General features: G+C 40.8%; 1 protein-coding gene across 10 annotated transcripts in view; it reads left to right on the top strand.

The window, feature by feature from the left end:
- Positions 1–24,166, top strand: part of astn1 (astrotactin 1) — a 474,928-nt gene that overhangs the window by 391,404 nt on the left and 59,358 nt on the right. For all 10 annotated transcript variants that reach the window (XM_079652095.1, XM_079652090.1, XM_079652093.1 and 7 more), the window contains 3 exons: positions 10,293–10,570; positions 12,043–12,176; positions 13,136–13,287. In XM_079652095.1, coding sequence (XP_079508221.1) covers positions 10,293–10,570; positions 12,043–12,176; positions 13,136–13,287 — 564 coding nt within the window. The remainder of the gene's footprint in view (positions 1–10,292; positions 10,571–12,042; positions 12,177–13,135; positions 13,288–24,166) is intronic.

The following is a 24,166-nucleotide window of genomic DNA, read 5'->3' as shown; positions in this document are numbered from 1 at the left end:
TACAATCTGCTTCGGTTTGATACAGGCAGAGCAATGCACCGCTGCTGTGTATTCAAAGGTAGATGCTGCAGCTTCAAACCTGCACGCACAATTCCTCACACCCAGAGAAAAACACACCTAAGAAGATTTGCCTGTCACACACATTTGTTTAAACACCCTGATGTGTTCTATTATAAAACAAAATGGGAAAACAATATGTAACATAAACTTAAACAGCAGATCCTAATAATCTGTCTTTTACTAAGTATAAGGTTGTGTCTGCGTGTCAATGACGGTATTGCTGCTGCCCTCCCGTCACACACCGCACCTCCAACTTAAAGCCTTAGCCCCGCCCCCTTCACCTGAGCAAAGCACACCTCTCACTGAAACAGAAAAAATGCATTAATAAAGGTTCCAAATAAATCAAAACAAAATAAACTTAAATGCGGCTCTTACAGCACAGGTTTGGAGTTTTGAATGTGTCACAGAGACAGAAAGAGAGTATTGTTTATCATTGGTCGCTTTGCTGCCTCTAATTCTGTTTATCATTTGCCTCTACATAAAAAAGGCGTGATCTCCAAAATGTTTAAATGCCGTTTTCCATCTCACTGTGTTCCCATTTACAAGTGCCTGCTTTTATTTCAGACATTCTCAGCTCAGCAGGAGCTCCTGATTGTGTTCCATAACCATATAATGTTCATCTCGGCCGAGCACATTTAAAAGGTTAGGTAGGATTTGGCCTGCTTTTTGTCTTGTAGCATGTACTCTGATATCTCTTTCCTAAAACTTGCCGTGATCCACTAGCGCCATCTAGTGCCGATAACCGAGTATTTCTCCATAACTGAAGTCAGTGGAGTCACAGTTAATGGTATTCTGCACAGAAATGGGTTCACGGTGGGAAATGCAGGAGCACGGAGCGAGGCGTTTAGTTTAAGAGCCTCGATTCAAAAGGGAGGCTGATGGTGTCAGAGGCTTAAATCATTTCACTTTGATCACAAAGATGAATAGTGGTGAAATGAGTCATCGCTTCACAAAGAAGTATGATGAAAGGCGATATAATAGAGAGGATCTGCGGTGCTTGTGAGAAATAGTAAATGAAGGCTTCCACTCCTAAAACCTGTACCCCCTTAACACAAACATCTTTAAGCGGACCGTCCTCTCCTCTCTCTCCCCAATAAACACTTGAAAGTATATTTCTGTAAACAGGAGGGCCGACTTGAGTCAGCGTGCATGAGTTAGCTGTCATTGGAGAGTGTGGGAGGAAGGGGTAGATGGATCATTCATATGAATCTAGATCGCTCTGAGCTCCATCTGTTGTGTGCTACAGAGATGATGAGTCACTCCACTTGGTACAGCCCGGGTCAAAGAAGCACCAAATCCCCCGGCTTCATCCCGACACACTCATACACAAATCGAATGATTAAGAAATATCTTAATATATGCTCCTGCTGCAAGTTTCCCATGGTGCATCTGTCGTGCCTCTACAGTTTAGGAAATACTATTAGGGCTCAGCTTGTTTGAAAGATTGGTTTTCAGGACCTGTCACTCAATGTGACCACGCCTTAATTTATGCATAACTTTAAGGCTTAATATAATTTTAACACATTATAAATGGTAGTAACTCATTAATAAATGGGAATGTGTTTTACATTTTACAAGGCTCCCTTTTGGCAGTTATAAATGTTAGTAACTCATAAATAAATGGTCATAAAGAGATGCCAAGATACATCAAGATGGAAGGGGGTGAGAATCAACTCAGTGATCAACAGATACCAAGGATGCTGGCTGATGAAGAAGATGAAGTAAGCTAGTGCCAATATAAGGCTTAGTCATCTTGCCAAATAGTGAGCCTGTGTTCATGTATGAAAACTGTTAGAACTGGTTTATAAATGGTTCTTAATGATTAATAAAGTGTTTACAACCTAATTATAAACCCTTTATAAGGGTCTTATTGTAAAGTGGTACCCCAATAACAATATTAACCTATCATCCTACACATGTATACACTGAAAAATGATTGCTATACTAGCTATCAGGATACAATCTAATTACCCCACACACCCCCACACACATGGCTGTGCCTTCATGTAGCATTTGGGATTCAGTACCTTCCAATTGGTGTACAACCTGCTCTACTTCATCAGCAGAAGCCACCAAAGGGGCCCTATTATGATGTTACTTAAGTAGTATAGTGCCATCACTATTTAACACTAGCGCTCCAATTCATTGTTTGTGATAGGGGCGGGAGATCTATAAGTGTTTCACTAATCACGTCAGAGCCGGCCAGCTAACCAATCAGAGCAGACTGGGCTCTGGTTTCAGACAGAGGGTGAAAAGAGGTGCTGCAGCACAAGCAGTATGAGAAAAACGTTTTGAACATGAGAGCATGTGCATGTCACAGTAGTCACAATACATACATATGAACCTGACAATGTGCATACTAGGGCCCCTTTGAAAGATTACTCTCTCAATTTAGCATTAAACGTCAAACTCACACAAAAAATCTATCAGAAACTAGTGTTGTCCAAAAAAACAAAGTTACTACAGTTGGTTTATTATATTTTTTCCAAAAACACTAATATTTAGACTTTGTTTGTGGAAAAACATGTTTATAGGGCCATGAATGCAGAACAATTAGCAAAATGATATAAAAAAAAAGATGTGATCATTAAGCAGTTGGTGATATTAAAATATATTGATGAGTGGAGTTATAATTCTAAAATATATATAAATCTGAGGTTTAAGCAAAACCAGTAAGGACTCTCTGAAATATGTTTGTGTAGGCAAACCTGGGATCAGCTGATTGGTCATGAATAGATCAAACTTGGAGGCGTCGAGCAGCGCTTGGAACCAAATTTGTATTTCTAAAAGTTTAGGAAGTGGAAGAAGGAGGATATGGATGTTCTGTTTCTGCATTTGATCTTGTCCTCATTTCTCTTTGTGATATATCAGACTCAGATTATGTAATGAGCTTTGTGTTGGTGTGCTCGCATGTGTGTGCATTTTCTTTGTGATGTATTCATTTCAAACCAATACACTTCCAGTCATTATGCTCCCCTTAAAGCAGGTTTGTGTTGTGTGCGAGGGTGGAAGTTAACAGCAGTTTAGATGCTTTGATGATTAAATGTGCGAATTCACCGTGTAGACATTAAGAGAACCAAAGAATGACATAAGGGAAATGGGGGATGTGATGAAGTGAGTAAAGGAAAGTAATTGGGAGAATGCAAAAGCAGAGAAAGTGTCGGGAAATGTGAGATGAAAGCGATAGTTTACTCGTTTTTTTTAGCAGGGGGAAGCAAAAAAGGATAATTATATTACAGCTCTCCTGCATCACACCTACCACACAAGTATTTGCATTGTGAAAGATGTGTGATTGTGCTTTTAACTGGATAGGAGTGTGAGTGAATCGAGGAGATGAGACGCTAAAAGACACAAAGGAAAGCTAAGAATCACACAAGGAGAAAGATGTTAAGTTCAAAGAAGAAGTGTAGGTGCTCGCTTGTTTTCTTTTGTGTGACAGAAAAATACAGAATGAGTATTTGAGAGAAGAACATGTTTACCTTGCAGCAACAACCTGTGGTTCACCTTGGGAAGACAAGTAGTTGGATTGGAAACATTTATATACAAAAACATATATTGTCCTGCAACATCGTGCACCTGTGTCCCTGAGCACACTTTCATTTACAGGAAGATGCATGTGTACTGGGATTCTTTATGGTTTGTGAGAGTCAGATAAGGACTTAAAAGGCCACTTCTTATCATATAACTACCTGAGACAAGCTTTATCCTAGTAATGGAGGTGGCCTGTCAATAAATAAAGCAGTCATCGATTCCTGAAGTGTGTCTGTGATTCGATAAGTGCTCAAAAGAGGCTTTAGCAAGAGTTCTGGAAGGCCATTTTACCTCTAGGAAAAACTGTTTTCTTGCAAAATGACTGCAGTTGCATCCATTTATGAAACATGTATATACCGATTATGTGTGGTTTGAATGGGTATTGTAGTCGTTGTGTTAGCGAATTTCGTTAATCCTTTCCTGTTTTAAAATTGTCCTGTTCTTTTTTTAAGTTACAAATGGTGGTCATGTTTGGATTTGTAAAGAACCCAGTGAGCCCTTCCTTGGAAACTAGGAATACAATCAAAGTCAGAATGTATTGTTATTCAAGATTGACAGTACAAAAGAATAAGCATATAGGACACAAGTTATGTAACCGTTATATCCTTTTATCTCTGTCATCTTCAAACACATCAATTTAAGGATCACAGGAACAAATCAAGTGTTTGAGCAAGCCTTGCTTAATTGCATCCACCATGACCACAAGCCTTTATACTAACTATATTTATTAGGGGTGCACCGAATGGGAAATTCTTGGCCGAAACCGATACCGAAAATAGGAAACAGTTGGCCGAAAATCGAATGCCGAAAGGCCGAAAATGATTAATAGAAATATATATATATATATATTGTATACATTTTTTACCAATGTTGTTCAGCTACCTGATTATGGAAAAAGACATGATTATGGTAAAACTTAACTTAAATAATAATCACTATTATGGGTCCATAAAACATTTATTCAGCACTTTTGAATGCATACAGTACATTAATTCCAAGTCAAGTGCATTTTCTTTTCTCTGTAGGATAACTACAACAAATTGCATTCAGAACAAAGCCAAGGTGCTTTAAAACTGCATAAACATCTAGGCCAGTAGGCCCACAACAAAATAGTGTAAATAAAGACTGTAACAGCCAGGCCTTCAACAACAACAAATGCACCTATACATTTGGTAACCTAAAGTGTTGTTGTGATGACGTAATCAAAACGCGGCGACAAGCACGGCGCGCGACCATGCTCGCGGCTGGCTCACAGCCAACATGTCTGCCGCTTGGAGATATTTAAAAATATCAGAGAGAGAGGTGCGGATTGCGATTTGTAAAACGTGTTCAGCTGACATTTCTCGAGGGGGTGTAACTGCAAAGACTTTCACCACTTCCGGATTACTCCACCACTTGAAATCATAACACCCGGACAAATATGCGGAGTATGATCAACGTAACCCTGTTCTCTGACATTTGGTGATATTTTTTCGGTGCTAAAACCCTTTCGTCCGAAAGCCGAAATGGCCTTTTTAACCATTTTCGGCCGATAATTTTCGGTGGCCGAATATTCGGTGCATCCCTAATATTTATATTTAATTCTCAAATATAATGCACTGACATGTTGTAAAACAGGTGGAGGGCAGACCCACTTAGTGATTTCCATTATGACATCATAGAAGTTGTATGTCGAAATATTTGTTATAAAACCGTTATGTTTTCACTAGGCTTGATCTCTTTAAAACAGTCATATCTAACATAATGTTGCTAATATATTAGCCACAAACACCTATGGGTTATACCTGATCAAGTTAAAGCAGTCCTAGTATTTGAAATGTTTTGGCTCTATGAAACCTGATGTACTATATGATTCTGTTTTCTTCAAGTTTGTATCTTCTTGGTCGAATACACTTATTGTAAGCTTTAGATAAAAGCGTCAGCTAAATGCAATGTAATGTAATGTAGTCGAGTGTATTGAATTAAGCGTGTGCATTTTATTGCTTATGAGTTTAACTTTTGTTTTGTAAGGTTCAAGGTTAGGTTATTTGTATAGCACATTTCAAGACACAGAGGCAATTCAAAGTGCTTCACATACAGTAGCCATTTAACACATAATAATTCAAAACAAAACAAACAACACACTAAAAAAAGACAATTCATAAAAGCGATAAAATACTGGCTGCAGCTAAAAGTGCAATGATAAGGCATGGTTAAAGGATCTCAGGAAAGGCTGCATTAAAAAGGAAGGTTTTTAATGCAAGTTAATTAATGTGCCCTTTTTTCTTTAAAAAATAATAAGATGATATATCTGTTTAGCCCATAACATGTACATTTGGAGGGAATTTCAGTGTGTGATATTATATGGTGTATATTTAGCCATCAGGTGTCTTTAGCTCGGGCTGCTCATCCATTTCAATATCCCCCCTGCGGTCCCAGCTGACACTGAACTAAACCAAAACTAAACTGAACTAATCATTGACAATCTTCTCTGCCCTGAAAGGCATCCAGCTGTCCCAATGTAACTGCCACTTTTAATTTCCATCTGCCGGGAGGTGGCAAGTAAAGATAGAATGATGGGAGCTGATTAGTGGGAAGAGAGCCAGTTTGACAGATTAAAGTCTGGCCGGTCAGGATTGCAAGGTCATTGACATCCTTGGCAACATTCGGAAGAAGCAGTATGTGAATACAAATATTTTGTTTTCCTGCATCCAGACACAATCGCAGGGTTTAGATAGCGTTCTTTCTTCCTAGGTGTTTTCGGTTTCTCATTGATTTTCTTCAACTTAAAAGCCTAATCTTCTTCACAGTGCCTCCACTCAGACATGTTATGCTTGCACACACCAATGCCACCAAGGGATCGAGATGAACCGGTTTATATTGTTCACCCTCTATCTACGTGACCCGCCCCCTCTATCAGACCTCATTTACCTTCACACTCCTCTGATCGGTAAGGGCTTATCAGTCGATTTGTCTCAGTGACCCATTCAAAAGGCCTCGATCTGCATGCTTACATCGTCAAGGACGTAAACAACAACCACCGGCATGCAAATAGACTCCCAAATAGCGAGAGGATTACAAATGTGCAATTTTATAAGACCTCGAATATTGATATTCTGTGGGATTTTGGTAAAGATACTCGCAAACGGAAATATATGTTTGGTTTCCAGTCCATTACTATTGCTGGAGGCTACCGTGGCCGTGTTATCAAAGGAGACATCTATTCACTACACCTGATTTATGTTTCCTAGGTTGGGAGTTGTTTGTCTTTGTTTGCACTAGTGGTTCATTATGGGTTGTTATGTGCCCCCCCTGCTCTCATTGGTTTGCTGTGATAGTCAATTTACATAAAGAGCCAAGGTGCATCATGGCCTGTATCTGCAGAAACACAAAGGAACCAGTGGTCTATGTTGCTGATTTATATTCTGAACAATGAGTATCTTTTTTTTCTTGGCTTTTTTTATGTTGTGTATGTTTTGGTGCTTTAGGGGGAGTGATCTAGTGTGCCAATATGTGCTCCAATATAGAATCATAAAGATAATCTAACCCAGGGGTTTTAACATTAATTCAACTAATTATAATAGTTGTTGTACACACAAACACCAACTGACACCATCCGTATAATTTGTAATATGGTTGACACTAATTATCACCCTTTGTCAAATGAATGTCAGAAAATAGTCAGAAAAACCTGAATAACTTTTTATGTTACGTTTTATATGATTTAAAATATCAGAAAATCGGTCATCTAAGCGGTTTTTGAAAATCTGTGAGAATAAACAGCTGTCCTACAAATTAAAGTGTGTATATTTCAGATCTGTGTGCTATGAGGTATAATCACCAAGGCGTTAATCACTGACAATTGTTATTTTAGCACCACGATTCTTAATCTCTTTTTAATGGCACGTCACCTACACTCAAGTATACACACACACACACACACACACACACACACACACACACACACACACACACACACACACACACACAAACACACACACAAAACTTGTTTACCTTTAAAAACAATCATTATGGTAATACATGGAGATAGTATAATACTCTTTGCATGGCTTTCACATTGTTCTGCTTATTTTCTTTAATTATCAAAGTCAGAAATGTTGTTTTTGTTAAATTCTTAAATGCAGGAATGTATGTGCTAAACTATTTGTTATTACAAACGCTGAGTGAGGGTGTGCATGTGGGTGTCTGAGAAATGCAGTTTGTTTTGGGTATTAAATGAGGATTTGTATGTTTATCCCAATTTACATAAATACAATGACCTTTATTCGGTCGATTGCTATATTTACAAAGCTCAAAACACACAAAGGAAACACGGAATCATACATCTGTTTCCTTGGATAAAAATAAAAGTAAAGTGCAGAAGATCACTTTGAAAGTGTTGTGAAACAAATATTACATTATTCTTAGAAGAATTGCCTTGATACCGCACACGTGTCGGTCCCTGAGCTCCTGTTCTCGCCCATGGTTCATAAACCGGAGATGTATTCCATCAAAGGCAGCTCGCACAACCAGCCTATTCCCTAATTGGTGCTTGAGCTTTTAAATTGCCTCTATTTTCTCACAGCCAAGCAGTCTCCCCAAATTAAGTAATTGGAAAAATTCCCCATCTTAAAAAAGAAAAATGGCACCAAAGTGCTTCATTAAGCATGTTTCCCTCTCTCCGTGCTCTCAAGCTTCTCGCAAGTAATACTCTTTTTCAACAATATATTATCAGAAATACACAAAACATGTCTCTGAAGTGTTTGGCTTGAAACACTAAACAGATCATTGTAGCATGCCATAAACCCCTCTGTTTCAACCCTGTTCAAAAGTGTCGATTATCTGTGTCTGTACCTGTAAATGCAAATGAGCTGCTGCTGGCCACGCCCCTCTGAGAAGTGATTGATATAATAAAGCACAATGTTGCTCTGGGAGGAGAATCAGGTGATAAGGTGGTCGCGTGTTACCTTAGGCGCGTGTTACCTTTAGTTCCGTTAGTACCCCTTATGTTGCGTTCACACCAAAAAGAGTACTTAGTGCTGGGAACTTTTACCCCCATTTGTAGTGCCTGCTAGAGAGGTGGTACCAAAAAAGTACCAATTTCTATTGGCTGGGCGAATTGCAAACCACGCCCCGTAAAACTGAAAAGTGTTTTGAAGCCGCCATTGTATTTGCTGGCATTAGCATTATTAGCATTAGCATTAGCCCCGCGTACCAACGGAGAGAGAATAACTTATGGTAACACAAAAATAAAACATGGGAGCGGTGGAGATGAGGAGGTGTCGGCATTCTGGCGATTTACTCGGAAGGCTTCAGTAGAAGCTGCTGGGAATCCCAGCAGCTTCTACTGAAGCCAGTCCCCAACTCCGGGGACTTCCGGCCGGGGACTCCGGGTGGCAGTATACGCCGTGAAGTTGTTTGCAGCCTGCCATTAAACCCAAAGCAGAAGAAGACGAAGTGACATCAGCCGCTCATTTGCGTAATCTTCCCTCAGGGAAAAGTACTCCGGTGTGAACGCGATTGGTACTTAGTGCCCTGGGGTACTAAGTGCCGGGGCACTAAGTACGGCAAAGTACTTGGTGTGAAAGCGGCTCTTGTTTGGTTAGTGCCTAATGGTTGCCCAACCTAAAAAACTGTTGTGACATCAAGTTGCCTAAATCTGATCAGCTCCTTTTTTAGACAGATTTTCAAATAGATGGATCTGGAAAAAAGAGAGAGAATATTTTGCCCTGAAACATGAGCCAGACAAAGGTCTTTGACCTAGACATAGTGTCTCTAACCTCAATACACATCTAAGCATGTTGGTCAAGTATATATTTCAGCTTTCACTGAAATATTCCATTCTTAGCAAAATCATTTTACTGTAATAAATATTAGGGTTTAAATCAAGTCCCATAAAGTGAGAGGGAAACAAATCCTTAAGGTCAATAATAGCCCATAAAAGCAATAGTAAATGTTTCATAGTTCATTAGAGGCCTTCCCATTCACCTTCTTTGCTACAGGGAACATTAAACTGTTTGTATTTTTTAGCTTTGGTTCCTGTTTATGTATCCAAAAACATAAGTAAGGAAGTCTCAACATGGGACATTTGGGAACACATTACTGCTTTGTTGGTTTGCCATAATTCTAATGAAGGGGAAAAATCTCAGTTAAGCTTTATTTTTGATTCTCTGCACCCTAGTACCTTAATGAGGAACATGGACATCATCGTTGTTGTCATAGTTTTAAACATGATGTTTTAGTTTTGTTTGTTATAGTTTAATTTAGTTTGAGTTGCCTTTATACATTTGCTTACATTTGTATGTCAACTATAAGCGTGATCCTTTGGGGAGATGTTGAAATTAATGTTGTTGTGTGCAAATGTGTGTGTGGGTATATATGAAAAAAACTTTTTATTGTATTGATTAATACTATCAATGCAAATGTTCAATAACTGTATCAGTATTAACAGGCATTTCAAGCAATCAGCTGACTATACTGTAAAAACAAGCCTTGCATTCCACATTTGAGCCTTTATCGTGGCTCAAAAACAGACATTCATAGGAAGATTAGGTCTAATTTTGGACTAAAGCATCTGCCAATTAATATCATACCTGATGTGTTTTGTTACACTTAAGTCAGCAACAACATGAGTTGAATAAATCCCCATTTATTTGATCTATGAAGCCATCTTTAGCCAGAAGCAACATAATCTTATTTAAATGTATCCTTCTGTCTATCAGGTAACTCTCCTTCCGAGGAGTCAGAAGAGCGCGAGAAGGAGTCGAGGACGCTGACCTACCCCGCCTACATCGCCAGCCTGCTGGACACAGGGGCAAAGCGCATGGCCGCCGGCGTCCGCATGGACTGCAACAGCCAGGGCCAGTGCCCGCGCTCCTGCCACCTCTGCCACATGAGCCCCAGGATGTCCCAGGGGAGGCAGCAGTCTGAGCCCGTCCTGCTGCAGATCACCAAGGCTGCACCCATCTATGAACTGGTGTCCAACAATGAGACCTACCAGGTACTGTGTTCATCCTTAACAAGACAGTCCAATGCCTGAACATGTCAGACAGAATCCAATATAGTAATTGATGTGACATGTTTTATCTTTCTCCTGAACAGTGAAATATTAAAGGAAGCATTTATTGACTACAATAGTGTGGGGGCAACAAATCATTACATCATTACGTGGCATAGTGCAAATCAGAGAGGGTTGCTATATTGAGTTGACAGACCCTTTTTGTTAGCTGTGAGTATTCATGTATTATTTCTGTGCACATTATTATATGTTAAACATTTTTCATTATATTAAGATATAATCGAAGAAGTTTTGTCTTCGGCCTTTCAGCAACCTTTGTTTGTTCACCTAGATTGAAAACCTTCCCAGAATTGTTCGTCATCTAAACTGCCTTCTTCGCAGCTAATAATATTAACATTTGCAGCATTTGAATAAATGAATATCAATCAATCAATCAATGTTTATTTATATAGCCCAATATCACAAATGTTACATTTGTCTCAGTGGACTTCACAGTTTGTACAGAATATCAGTATGACAACACCACACCCTCTGTCCTTAGACCCTCACATCGTACAAGCAAAAACGTCCAGAGAAAACCCACAGTTTAAAGGGGAAAATTAATTAATTCACCTGTAGAGTTACTGTGGAATATTCATTCCACAGTAACTCTACAGGTGTTCTGTGCCTGTCTGTGGGTGACCCTTCATGGCCAAAAACCACCCTGGCCTCATTATGGAAGAGGTCACAGAAAGTGAAAGTCCTTTCCTTTTTGAGTATTATGTCTTACTCTGCTGGCAGCATGCTGTGCCATAATCTACCATACTGTGCTGTGACTTATTTAAGTCCATCGATAGCTTATGTTGTTACAGTTTCTGCTCGTCTAGCAGGAAGTGATGTCGATACGGTGCTGTCCACGCTCCTGGGGGGGCAGGCTTTTATCTGAACCTCACAGTGTTGATACTGTTATCGGAAAGGGCTGTTTGTTGGTTGTGTTACTGCTGGTATAGACACAATGCACCAGCAACATTTTGAATAATGTTTTCTTTCTTATGGCTTTGAAAAGTATTGTGATATTATACAAAGGGGCGTAAATACATGTGTATACTTCATAAAATGAAAGTATTAGTTTTGCATACAACAATACAAAGACTATTGCAGGGAAAATTGTGATGCTCCCAAATAAGAAGATGCATTCATGTACAACAGGACGACATTTTAACATACATTTAGTTTAGTTATATTTGTTGAAATCATATACCCAGAACAAATCCATAATAAATGCTCTGAAGAAAATGGCAAACAAACGTCTGCTATGGACAAAGAAAGGATTTTTGTCACCGAATTTGAAGTATAAACTTAAAATAAAATTGTTAATTTAGAATAGAAAGTCATAGTTATTCATTCATTTAACACTCCTCCAATTTACAATTTGATTTGAACTGGGATTCCACTTTTTGTGTCTCTCTTCGTAGTCTCTCCAGGAGGCGATGATGAGCATGCTGTGGTGTTCGGGAAAAGGTGATGTCATCGATGACTGGTGTCGCTGTGATTCCAGCGCATTTGGCACAGACGGACTCCCCACCTGCGCCCCACTGCCACATCCTTTGTAAGTAACTCTAACATTTCTCAAACACAGACCATCCATAGTTTCACTGGCAGAACTCTATCTCATGGTGTCAAGTAATGTGCCATTGTGATCCATGTGTATACAGACAATCTAATATTACAGCCATGGTGATAATACTGAATGCGGGATGGGGTGGGGGGAGTCAGGGGTTGATAGGTTGGCCACGTACTGGGGTTCATCGAGTGATAATGTTTCTATGATTTCAGTGGTGGCTGATGTATTTATCCTGTCAGTATTGGGAGTGCTAATCAATTAAATGAGCTGTTTTATTGAATGGTTGGCATGAAAACCTCTGCATACATGGGTGTTCATTGGGGCTGTCAATGTTAACATGTAAACCCCCACAATTGATAACTTCTTATAATTCCAAAGCACATTTTTAACATGAATTGCACAGCAGCAAAAAAGTGACTGGAGACGACCAAAGATCAACATGCATCTCTGAAACCAATGTAGAAGCATAGTGCTTGTTAAGCATTAGAGGTAATATGCCCTGTGCACATTAGAGGAATCACAGTGGCTCTCTGTAAAAGCCACTTTGTCAGATTTCTTTATGACTTAATTCGGTAAAAAACCCTCTGATTTTGCTTACCAGTTTTGCCTACGTTTATTTATTACACCACTACACGTGTATTTATTTTGTTTCCCCCGAAAATACAAGTAATATAAACATGTAATTAATCATGATTATTATTGGGGTTCAATTTGTATCAACACCACTAGTGTTATACTTCACTTCACAGCTCTACAGTAAGCCAAGTCAGACGTCAATGAGTACAATAGCTTTATTTTCTGTTAATGAAAGTGTTTGTGACATTGCAGAATGTGTTTTTATTAGGTTGTGCAAAACACAAGGGAAAACGTTAGCACCTAATTACTGTGATGAGACCACTTTTGCTTCACTCAGTGGTTCTGCATCTCTGTCATTCCTGTGCCAGACTGAAGCTGTCCTACACCTACGAGCCCAGCAGCTCATTGGTCATCATGGAATGGAACCACACTGAGCCACCAATCGGCGTGCGCATCGTTGATTACCTCATTAGCCAGGAGAAGGTGACGGAGAGGATGGATCACTCCAAAGTCGAGACAGGTACGTCCGCATACAACTACACACATTATGGGTTTGGCAGTTGACTACAAACAAGCCACAGTTGGAAAATCGTGAGAAAGGGTAATGTTGCCAGGTAACCATTAATGCCAGTTTGATTAGTGAAAAAGATCAGTCATATATATATAACTATTCGGATGTCTTCACTTATGCGTTTTAGATACAAATCCTGACCGTCAGCTTGCAGAAAGTGCAAAAATATGTCTTTTGTTGTTGTCAGCAACTGTCACTGAACCAGTAAGTGGGAGTGTTGATGTTTTGGTTGTGTACCACTTTGAGATGGGTAATGAGTAAGTCGCTTGGCCTCGATTTGTATGGGCAGCTGCTGGCCAGTGTTCATTATTTATTCTGGCTTGAACCATAAACCCGCCAATTTGTCAGCACCATGTGGCCACATACGCCTAATTTGTTTTATCTAGTCAGCCACCTGGAAGAAAGCTCCGTCCAATGTTGAAAAAGGACATTGCATCAACCCCCTTATGTTGCTGTTGTCACATGAAACTATTGGAAGTCAAACGTTTTTCTTTTTGTATATCATAAGAGTGAGTGAGCCCTGTGATCTGGGAAACTTCTAGAGAAGTTAGCAATACATTAGCTCAACATTACCAGGGGTCATCTTAAACAAATATATTCAATACAACTTTACATACATGCCCTGCTTTTTATATCTCTTGTTATAGGCCTTATTCAGTTGTAGTTTTGAAGGCCTCCACAAGATGGTGTTCACCAGTAATGATAATAATGGAAAACTGAATAATTTATTTTAAATGATTTGATACATTCGTTAGACTGATTTCTGAAACAGATTTTCACAAAATGAAAAAATAAATGAATGAAAATAAAAAAATTCAAATTGGTAAATGACAGTACGATATATACATATATATAAATATGTGAATTTTTGTACAGTAATTGACAACATTTTTCAACAAAAAAGTGTAAAAAACCTTGCTTTGTTTCACACAACACTGGATTTTATGGTTTTCAAAGCATTTTTTTTTAATGTGTTTTTAAGGTTAATAGTGATTTTCTTGCTAAGCTATGTTTTCCCTCGTGTTTTCACTAAAAGCAGGAAATCATATACGCAGCCACAGGAGCAGCAGGAGTGTGTAGCTTTGTCATCCATAACGGAGAGCATAGCTTATTAAACTGGACATATACGAGAGGAAGCTGGCAAAACAGGGCCAGTTTATTTTAGCACTAATGACCCAATCCATAATGCAGACTGTTACAGTTCCCTGTGAGCACCAACGTTTGTTGTAGCTTAATGAGAGAATAAACGGCATTAGTCAGAACACTGAGGATCATTAATCAATGCAGCAGATTCAGAAGGGAGAGGAAAGCAGATGAGCATTTTCTTCAATCGTGTTATTATAGAGAGAATGAGCTATAGGTTCAGCAGCTTTACGGGATTTCATACTCTTAGGAGAATAAACTTGAACCATAACGTCTGATTTTTTAAAGTTCCAGCCTCAGACTTATATAAAAAAAACGATTTACCTCTCATTTCAATGGAGCTGTGTTTGGAACTCTGTAAATAAGGGAATAAGAGGCACTCTCCCTCACGTCTTGTATTGTTAGCAGTAAAGTATATTTCATATGTCGGGGATGCAAAGGCATGAAACAGGTAAAACCATGATCAGATGGAATTTTAATATTATATACTACGGGCATTGGGGATGAACGTTCAGGATCTATGCATATCTAGTTAAAAATATTTTACTGATAAAGTTACCAAATCATTTTTTTAAAGTAGTGCGAGCACCAGGTGCTAACATACAGTACATTCCGCAATTGAGATTAGCTAATAAGAAGCCATTATATTTCATTTTGTATCAAAATATATTATTTAGTTTTATATCAAAATATATATTACAACATTTAAATATAGGACAAGATCCAGGTGATGAGGTGGGAAAGTGTTACCTTGGTTGGTTATTGGCTAATGGTTACACAACCCAATAAATCATTGTGACATCACAAAATTACATCACTAATTTTCTGGTTTTTATGTAAATGAGTCAGGACAAAAAGAGGGATAACCTTTATAAACTTTCCGGGACACATATTTATTTATAAATAGCTTGAAAAAGTAGATTTTGCATAATAGGTGACCTTTAAACACAAAAGAAAGTAGAAGCACTTCATCATCTTCAAACAAGTCTCTTCAGGTCATGGCCTCATGACAAACCTACAGGCTCTTATTGCTTTAGTAGTATTTTCATTTGTCCAAAGTGATATACATTTACTGTTTTTTGGAGGGCTTTTGAGGCCCTTCCAGATTTGAGGCCCAGTGACAGATACCCACTTTGGAACGTTTAATGTCGGCTTATTTTCAAGAAAGAAATGGAACCATTCATCAGTGGAACTATAGTGGCTTTTACCTAAATGCAGAGAAACATTTTGGCGAGTCAAAATGAAATATCGCTTTAATGGCAAACCTGACCTTTCAGCTTCTGTATTGGAATCTGGAACATCATTTCTTCCTGTGCCCTTTGAACAAATTATCTCTGTCAGCTCGCCCTAACCACTGTGCTCCATCTTCCAACAAAACAAATGTTTGTCCCATCCCCTAATCTGTGCTGTCGGAGCGATAAACAGAGAAAATAAAATCAGTGGAGGCTCTTGGATCCAGCGTGACTTTCTGTGGTGGAGGGAGCATTTTAGCGCTGCAGTGCCTTGATATCATGTTTACAAAGTTTTTAAAAAGAGTTCTTATCATAAAACCAAATAAAAAGACCTGTGGTTCTACATCAAAGTTTACAGCTTTTGGAAAGAGTTACTCATGATCAGACAAAGGGAAACAACATATTTTCTTTGTGAAACAACAACTGCAATCTCAAATAAATATGAAGTCATTACTTCTAAAATAACCATCTGATGTCCCTCTGTTAGTTAGTGGTTGGTATAACAGATACAGTGAGGCATATTCCAATCAGATAAACAGTCTTACAGCAAAAGGTCTTGTATCTATCAAGATGCTGTAATTCTCATGGAAGTTATGGCAGTGTTTTCATGGAAATCTGCATTGGTACTGGGCAACAAACGAGGGAAATGGGGCACAGGAATATTCCACTTACTGGTTTGTTTCTTTTGTGCTGATCTTTTCCAGTTTACCGGTTCCATTGCACAATAAGATGTGCATTTCCATGGTGTCAAGCACCGTCCTCATTAAACTAATGGAGGTTACTTTCTTGCACAATGTCCTAATATCCCCCAGCTCCACAAGGATCATTTTTGAAAATTGTCCGGACAGTTCTTTAGCTAATCATTAGCCCTAAAGGATGGCACAGTTATTATGTCCCATACTCAGTGGAAAACAGACCCCATTCACTTCATTAATTGCTTCATAACAAACTCTCTGAGACACCATTTTTACCGGGGAGATGTAATTCATCACCGCAGAGTTGAAGCAGAGGAAGAATGTATCAGTCTCTACTTGTTTGTTGCCTTCAGCCCCTTTTTGTACATTCTCCTCTTTAGAACATACATGTACATGACATTGCACTGTTAAAATAGCTGAGTAAACAACTACTCTAGTTTAGGTAGTTGGGCAGTTTTGGGGTGTGAATATGCCTTTTTATATAATATATAAAAAGGCTTATTCACACCCCATTATAATATGCTCTTCAATATGTCTGTATTTGTTTTGCCTACTAAGATTATTTTTTTGACCTAATGCCAGCAAGTATGTAAATACCAGTGTAGTATTTTGTTTGCAGAAACCGAATATAATATTCGTAACTGTGTTTTTTTATGAGTATGTAATCAAATGAAACTATGAATGGGGAGCAGGTATTTCATGAGTTACACTACTGTTTATTGCACCACCATGTCTACGGTAGCTCAAATAGGACCAACTCTGGCTCTATAGCGCATTTCAAGCCTAAAGATATACGTGTTTCTATCTTATGAAACAGTGTTGGTCACAGTCACTCCTATTACCGGTAGTTTATAATACTGGGCTATGCCTGGAGTATTGTTAGATGCAGTACGTGAGAGATTAGAATCTGGTCCAATGAATACAAAAGTCCTGTACCTTCCTTCTGCAGCACATTGATGCTGGCAATGAATGGAGTCCACCCAGTCTTGCAAAAGACCTCCACATCAGATCAGGGCTCTCAAAGTGCAGGGCAGCTGTTTTGACTTTGGGGTCATTCGGGGATATTTGTTGTTGTGCTGTTGGTTGCACTACGTGAGAATCCAATGTTCCAAGTTCACTTTGGAAGGAGTTGAAGTACATCAAAGCCACTCTTAAGGGAAAAAAACGTTTATATGAGGTGCTTCTTGCTAAAAAAAAAACATCTTGAACATCAATACTCATTATTTTCTTACTAAAAGAGTTTTTGATATGCCACAAAACAGAAAATGTGAAAACATCTGTTGCTTTACAGTTGCAAATATCTTCATAGATATAACTTTCTAGGCCTGCTTGGCCTTCCAGACAGGTCAACTGGGGACTCAGATGCTTGTTTTGTGCATTCTGTGCACTACAGCTGAAGGTTGATAATTACATTAAGCTGACGCTTTTATCCAAAGCGACTTACAATTACCAATTACAGGGACATTCTCCCTGGAGTAACTAAGGACTAAGTGCCTTACTCAAGGGCACACCAGTGGTGGTGTTCCTGGCGGGATTTGAACTCTCAACCTTCAGATTTTCCGACCACCTCACTATCCATTAGACCACCACTATCTAATGGGTTCAAATGTTTGTTCATTGGATATTGTTGCAACTGGACAGCTTGTTAAGCACTTCACCAACAGCTTGCCTGCATCCAAGACCCTAATCTTATCAGTTATAAATGTGTGATCTAAATTTGCATCCCTATTGCAGTTTGGTTCTGGGCATATAATGTACAAGTAATGATTTCACATCAAAGAAACATTCATTTTCAAGTATGTGGACTACTTATGTTGTAAATGTATTATATATTTACTTAACGCACAACATCTATTGCACGTCTGTGTCAGGGTGTGTGAAAAATGGGACCCAAGTGCAGTTTAAAAAAGGACTAAAAAGGGTAAGGTAACAAAAAGCGAGCTTTAAAATTATCAAAAAAAGCCGAATGCATGAAAAAACAAGAAACTAATTAACAGAAACAAAACCAGGGAGCACGACAGACAGGAACAAACTTACAGACGGGAACAGGCAGGAGACACGGACAAGCATAGGTGACAGGGACATGAAATGACGACGAACAGACATGGAGCACAGGGGAAGACAAGAATAAATACACAGAAGGGTACATCCCGGGGCAAAGCATAATCCATGGAGGGGATCTCGGGCGGACGGCCCGGGGGGTAAGGCAGAGTTTGAGGAAGGGGTCTCGGGCGGACAGCCCGGGGGCAAGGCAGAGTCCATGGAGGGGGGAGTCAGGGGGCCGGGCTCGAGGGCGAAGACCATGGCTGGGGAACTCAGGAGGCCGGGCTTGAGGGCGAAGGCAGCGGCTGGAAGAGTCAGAAGGCCGGGCTCGAGGGCGAAGACCGCAGCACTCAGGGGGCCGGGCTCGAGGGCGAAGGCCGCGTCTGGGGCCTCCAACGACACAGGAGATAGGGTTGGCAGGACCCCCGGCAGAAGAGTAGTCGGCGGGACCCCCAACGGGACAGGACATGGAGTTGGCAGGACCCCCAGTGGAACCTCCAATGGCACTTGGGTAGGGACTTGAGTAGGGACTAGAGAAGGGACTTGAGTAGGGATTGGAGAGGGGACTTGAGATGGAACTCGAGAGGTGACTTGAGAGGTGACTCGAAAGGAGACTTGAGAGGGAACTCGAGAGGTGACTCAAGAGGGGACTCGAGAGGGAACTCAAGAGGGCACTCGAGAGGAGACTTGAGAGGTGACTTAAGAGGGAACTCGAGAGGTGACTTGAAAGGAGGCTTGAGAGGAAACTCGAGAGGTGACTTGAGAGGGGACTCGAGACGTGACTTGAGAGGGGACTCGAGAGGTGACTTGAAAGGAGGCTTGAGAGGGAACTCGAGAAGAGACTTGAGAGGGAACTCGAGAGAAGACTCGAGAGGAGACTCGAGAGGTGACTTGAGAGGTGACTTGAGAGGGGACTCGAGCGGTGACTTGAGAAGGAAATCGAGAGGGGACCTGAGAAGGAACTTGAGAGGGGACTCGAGAGGAGACTCGAGAGAGAACTCGAGAGGAGACCTGAGAAGGGACTTCAGAGGGGACTTGAGAGGGGACTCGAGAGGTGACTCGAGAGGTGACTTGAGAGGGAACTCGAGAAGGAACTCGAGAGGGGACTCGAGAAGGAACTCGAGAGGGGACTTGAGAGGAGACTTGAGAGGGAACTGGAGAGATGACTTGAGACGGCCGGTACGCCGACAGGACACGGGGAGCTGGCGTCGGCCGGTACGTCGACAGGACTTGGGGAGCTGGCATCGGCCGGAGAGCCAACAGGAGACGAGGTGCTGGAGTCGGCCAGTACGCCGACAGGACACGGGTAGCTGGCGTCAGCCGAAGAGTCAACAGGTGACGAGGAGCCGGAGTCGGGACCAAGGCTGCTGGGCCCGGTACTTGAGCCGGAACCATGGCTGGAACTGGGGCCGGAACCATGGCTGTATGGGCCGGTTCTGGAGCCGGAACCATGGCTGCTGGGGCCGCCACTGGAGCCGGAACCATGGCTGCTGGGCAAGGAACCGGAAAACGGATCCATGGCTGTGTGGGATGGTACTGGAGCACGGTACCATGACTGTGTGGGCCGGCACTGGAGCACGGAACCATGGCTGCTGGGGGCACGGCTGGAATCCTGGCCTTGCGTCTCCTAGAGACCTTTTGGAGGCTCCGTGGACCTCCTAAGGCAAGGGCGGGATCCCAAGAAGGGGTTTGAGACTTGAGGCTGGCACTCAGGGCTGCTAGTAAAAATTCTTAGCTTCTCAGGCAACAAGCTCCTAAGCCAGGGCCTGCTGTCAACCTCCCTGCGTGCCTCGTTAAGGGCAGCCTCTTTGGCCTCTCTGGATGACACCCTCCTCCAGTCATTGAAAATACACTCCAGATTGTATTTAAGCTCATAGAGCTCTTGGCTAAATGAAAAAACTGTGCAGTTTAAAAAAGGACTAAAAAGGGTAAGGTAACAAAAAGCGAGCTTTATTATCAAAAAAAGCTGAAGGCATGAAAAAACAAGAAAATTAACAGAAACAAAACCGGGGAGCACGACAGACAGGAACAAACTTACAGACGGGAACAGGCAGGAGACACGGACAAGCATAGGTGACAGGGACATGAAATGACGACGAACAGACATGGAGCACAGGGGAAGACAAGACTAAATACACAGAAGGGTAATCAAGAAACAAGAAACAGCTGGGTAAAAGAGGGAGAAACACAAGGGCAAACCGTGAACACAATCAGACAATTAGACACACCAGGGAAACTAACGACAGGGAGGACATTACAGCAAAATAAACCCAAACCTAGACATACAAAACTAAAACCGTGACATAACATACAAATCGTGGCAGTCTGTCCGTCCTGGGAGAGGTATCCCTCCTCTGTTGTTCTCCCAGAGGTTTCTTCAATTTTTCCATTAACTGTTGGGTTCTTTTGGGAGTTTTTCCTTGTCCCAAGGGTCCAAGGACAGAGGGTGTCGTATCATATTCATATTCTGTACAAACTGTAAAGTCCACTGAGACAAATGTGTGATATTGGGCTATATAAATCAGCTTGATTGATTGATTGAAAAGATTGAATAGACCTGTTTTGTTCAGATGGAATCATGGCAGATGAGAGCCACAAGACTCAATTTAACTTGCAGGCTGCAAAACCAAAACAACAAGATAAAAGCCACTTAACTCTCAGTCAAGCTAAGGAATTGTATACATTTGTCACTATATTTAAGTCTTGATAAAGACTTAAACAGATGTGACCCCTCTGCATGCAAATAAAGGTTTGCTGATGGATTACAAATCATTTCCAACCACTGTGAGAGACACATTTATATCCAAACAAACAAAACTTTTCCTTAAGAGCTACGAGAAGGGCATACAGAGAAAGTGATGACTTGCAGATATACTTGAACCACCTCCTTTACATGCGCCAGACACCAAGAAGATAACACATAGGTCAGAGGATAACACAGTTTACTAAGATCACATTCCACAATTTCTGGCTGTTGAAACTTTGAACAGCTCCCCCTCGGAGCCTTATGGACTCTCCGATGTGTGAAATTGTCTGGCAGAGCTCTAATTACACTGAGTGAAAGTTATCCAGAGCTCCATTAAAGGAACATAGAAAAACACACATATTGTAGGACTGGAGCTTCCTACGTATGCAGATGATTGATTACTTTGGCGACTACTCCCCGATGTGAACACACAGGCAAAAAGTGGCCAGGCTTGGATGCTGTGTTGAGTTACAAAAAGGGGAGAGAAGGAGAGAAAAAGACCACCAAGGAGAGAAGAGGAGGGAGGAAAAGAGAGAAGGAAACAGAAAGACAGGAGCGAGGTCAGAAAATATGGAAAGATCTTAAAACCCAGCTGTATGGCGTGGTTTTGAATTCAGCTGTCAGTCTTCTGTCATCTCGGAGTATCAGGCTGACATGAGCTGATGTATAATCCTTCACAGATCTCCCCTTGGCTGCCTCTCTTCCCCTCGCTTTGCTTTTCCTTCACCATTCCCTCATCTTTGCTCTCATCTCCTCCTCTTTCTTGCCTTTCTCCTCCTCAAATTCTTATCTCCTTTCTTTGTTAATCCTTTTCTGACCACCTCTTTCTCATTCCTTCTCTACTTCATCCAGCTGGCCCCTTTTTAAACGTCCTTTTCATTTCATTTTCTTTCCCTAATTCATCTTGTTTCCTTTCATCAAAGATTTTATTTTGTTCCAAAAGGCATTTACACAGGGGTAAACAAGGGTCAAACTGTATTTGTGTGATGAAAAATCATCACCAGAGTATTTACAAGGGAAGTCTATCAACCAGAACACATGGACATGTTTTCACTGTGCTTTATTGTGGAAATATATCAGCATGCAAGGGATTTTGATCAATACATGTCTCGTCTGAAAGTGCGCCTCAGGATTATAATGGTGTATAAGTTACTGCCTTCAACCATCCTAAACTTTACGATAATCAGCTATGTGTTTGAGAAATATTTTCCAAGGCCCATAACTTTGACCCAGTGTATCAGTCCAAACTGCCTGACTGAGCACACGCACCTGTAACCTTGGCTGCTGTGCTCTCAGTGTTTTGTCTCCCTGTTCCTGCCTGTTGGCGTCAGCTGATAGACTAGCTGTTCTGATTCTATCTTGTTATGCAGTGTTGATTATTCTCTCTGAACTAGCTAAATACATGGGTCTGGGGTAGAGTTCAACTCTAGTGGCAACCCTACCGTGAAGTCAGAACCTCTGACCCTTTGACTCGTTTTGTGAATTCTCTGGCCGAAGCTCCAAATAAACCCATCAGTGTTTGACATCAAAGCTCCAGCTCTCCCCGTGTCTCCTTTGAGTCGGTGACTCCTTCTGCATTGCTACACAGAAGTCTCCCCCACACTATGGTAAAGTGGTTTGTCATTGTTTAAAATCTTCTTTAAAAGTAGATGTTGAACTTATTCTTTTAAAACAAAGACATCAAAATTAGGACAACTTTCTAAAACACAGTCCAAATGTGTGATTGTGTGGCACGCGGAGACTGTTGTTGTATACACCCAGAGTTGTAATCATTATAATGGTTTTTTTCCCCCCGTATATTTTTCCTCTTACTGCTGTATCTCTCCCTTCTCCACCTCCCACACAGGCTGAAGTGTGTGGTGAGTAGTAGGCAAAGTTAAATTGATGTATAAGAGTATTACATAAAAGTAGAATGTCTTCATCAATTGTTCACACTAACCCTTAATAAATTATTTGTTTTCACACTTGTGCTCTTGGAAACTGCTCGATGCTTCTTTGATATCTGAAGTATTATTTCTTCCCAGAAGTTTATCCCCAAACTGCTTGGGTTATGAATTCCAGAAATACAGTAAAAAAAAAACAGAGCAACCATTTACGGGAAAACATCTGAACGGACACTACTGATCATCTGTGAAAGAAACAAAAAAATACAAATATATCTGCCCTTTACTTTCTCCGAAGGCTTCATCAGAAACACATGTCGGAATATCCCTGTGATTTCTACCAAACCTCCCTAAAGCTGTGTTGTTTATACTCAGATCATAAACTTTTTGACGGCTTCACGGTTGCATTTGTGTATTTTTAATCTCACTCGTGGTTATGTAGTGTTAGATAAATCCACATATATACAGCTGATGATTATAGCATCCAGGAATCGTCTAGATCTGGAGCTGACAACAGATTGTTTGTGCAGTAATCTCTTCCTTAACAAGCTTCAGGCACACAAGGTGAGATCATAGTGCACAAAGACACACACGCATATGCACGGTCCCCAGCAGATGTGTGGAAGCCTCATGAATAGGAAGTCTGCTTAAAGTCCAGTCTCGCTGTGAAAACAAACCTCCCCTGAGCTGTGAGCAATCCGATGATGTAACAGCTTTGATCCCCCAGTGAGGGCAAGGTTTGCTCAAGGGTCAGTGGAACACGGATTCCAATCAATAAACACATTACTCACCTATCTACATCACACATACAGACACTGGGGCTGACCGGAACATGTGTTTCTCAACCCCAAACCTAAACCAGGCTGAGCCTACTCTTAGCACCAGTCGCTTCCTCTAAGCTGTGACTGCTTCACCCTTACCACCTGCTTCCTCTTGACTGCATTGAGCATGGCACTTCATATTGAGCAATCAAAAGTTGTTTTTTCAATTATTGCATAGTCTGGCAGTTTAATTTGCATACATAGAGTTTCTAAACCCAGCTATTTTCGCTGCTTTTCTGAGTCTGGTATGTGAAGGAAGCAGCAG

This window comes from Notothenia rossii (assembly GCF_949606895.1).
Source record: "Notothenia rossii genome assembly, chromosome: 9".
In the NCBI taxonomy this organism is placed as follows: domain Eukaryota; kingdom Metazoa; phylum Chordata; class Actinopteri; order Perciformes; family Nototheniidae; genus Notothenia; species Notothenia rossii.
Note: the sequence above shows the minus strand (reverse complement) of the source record. Positions and strands in the feature narration are given on the sequence as shown.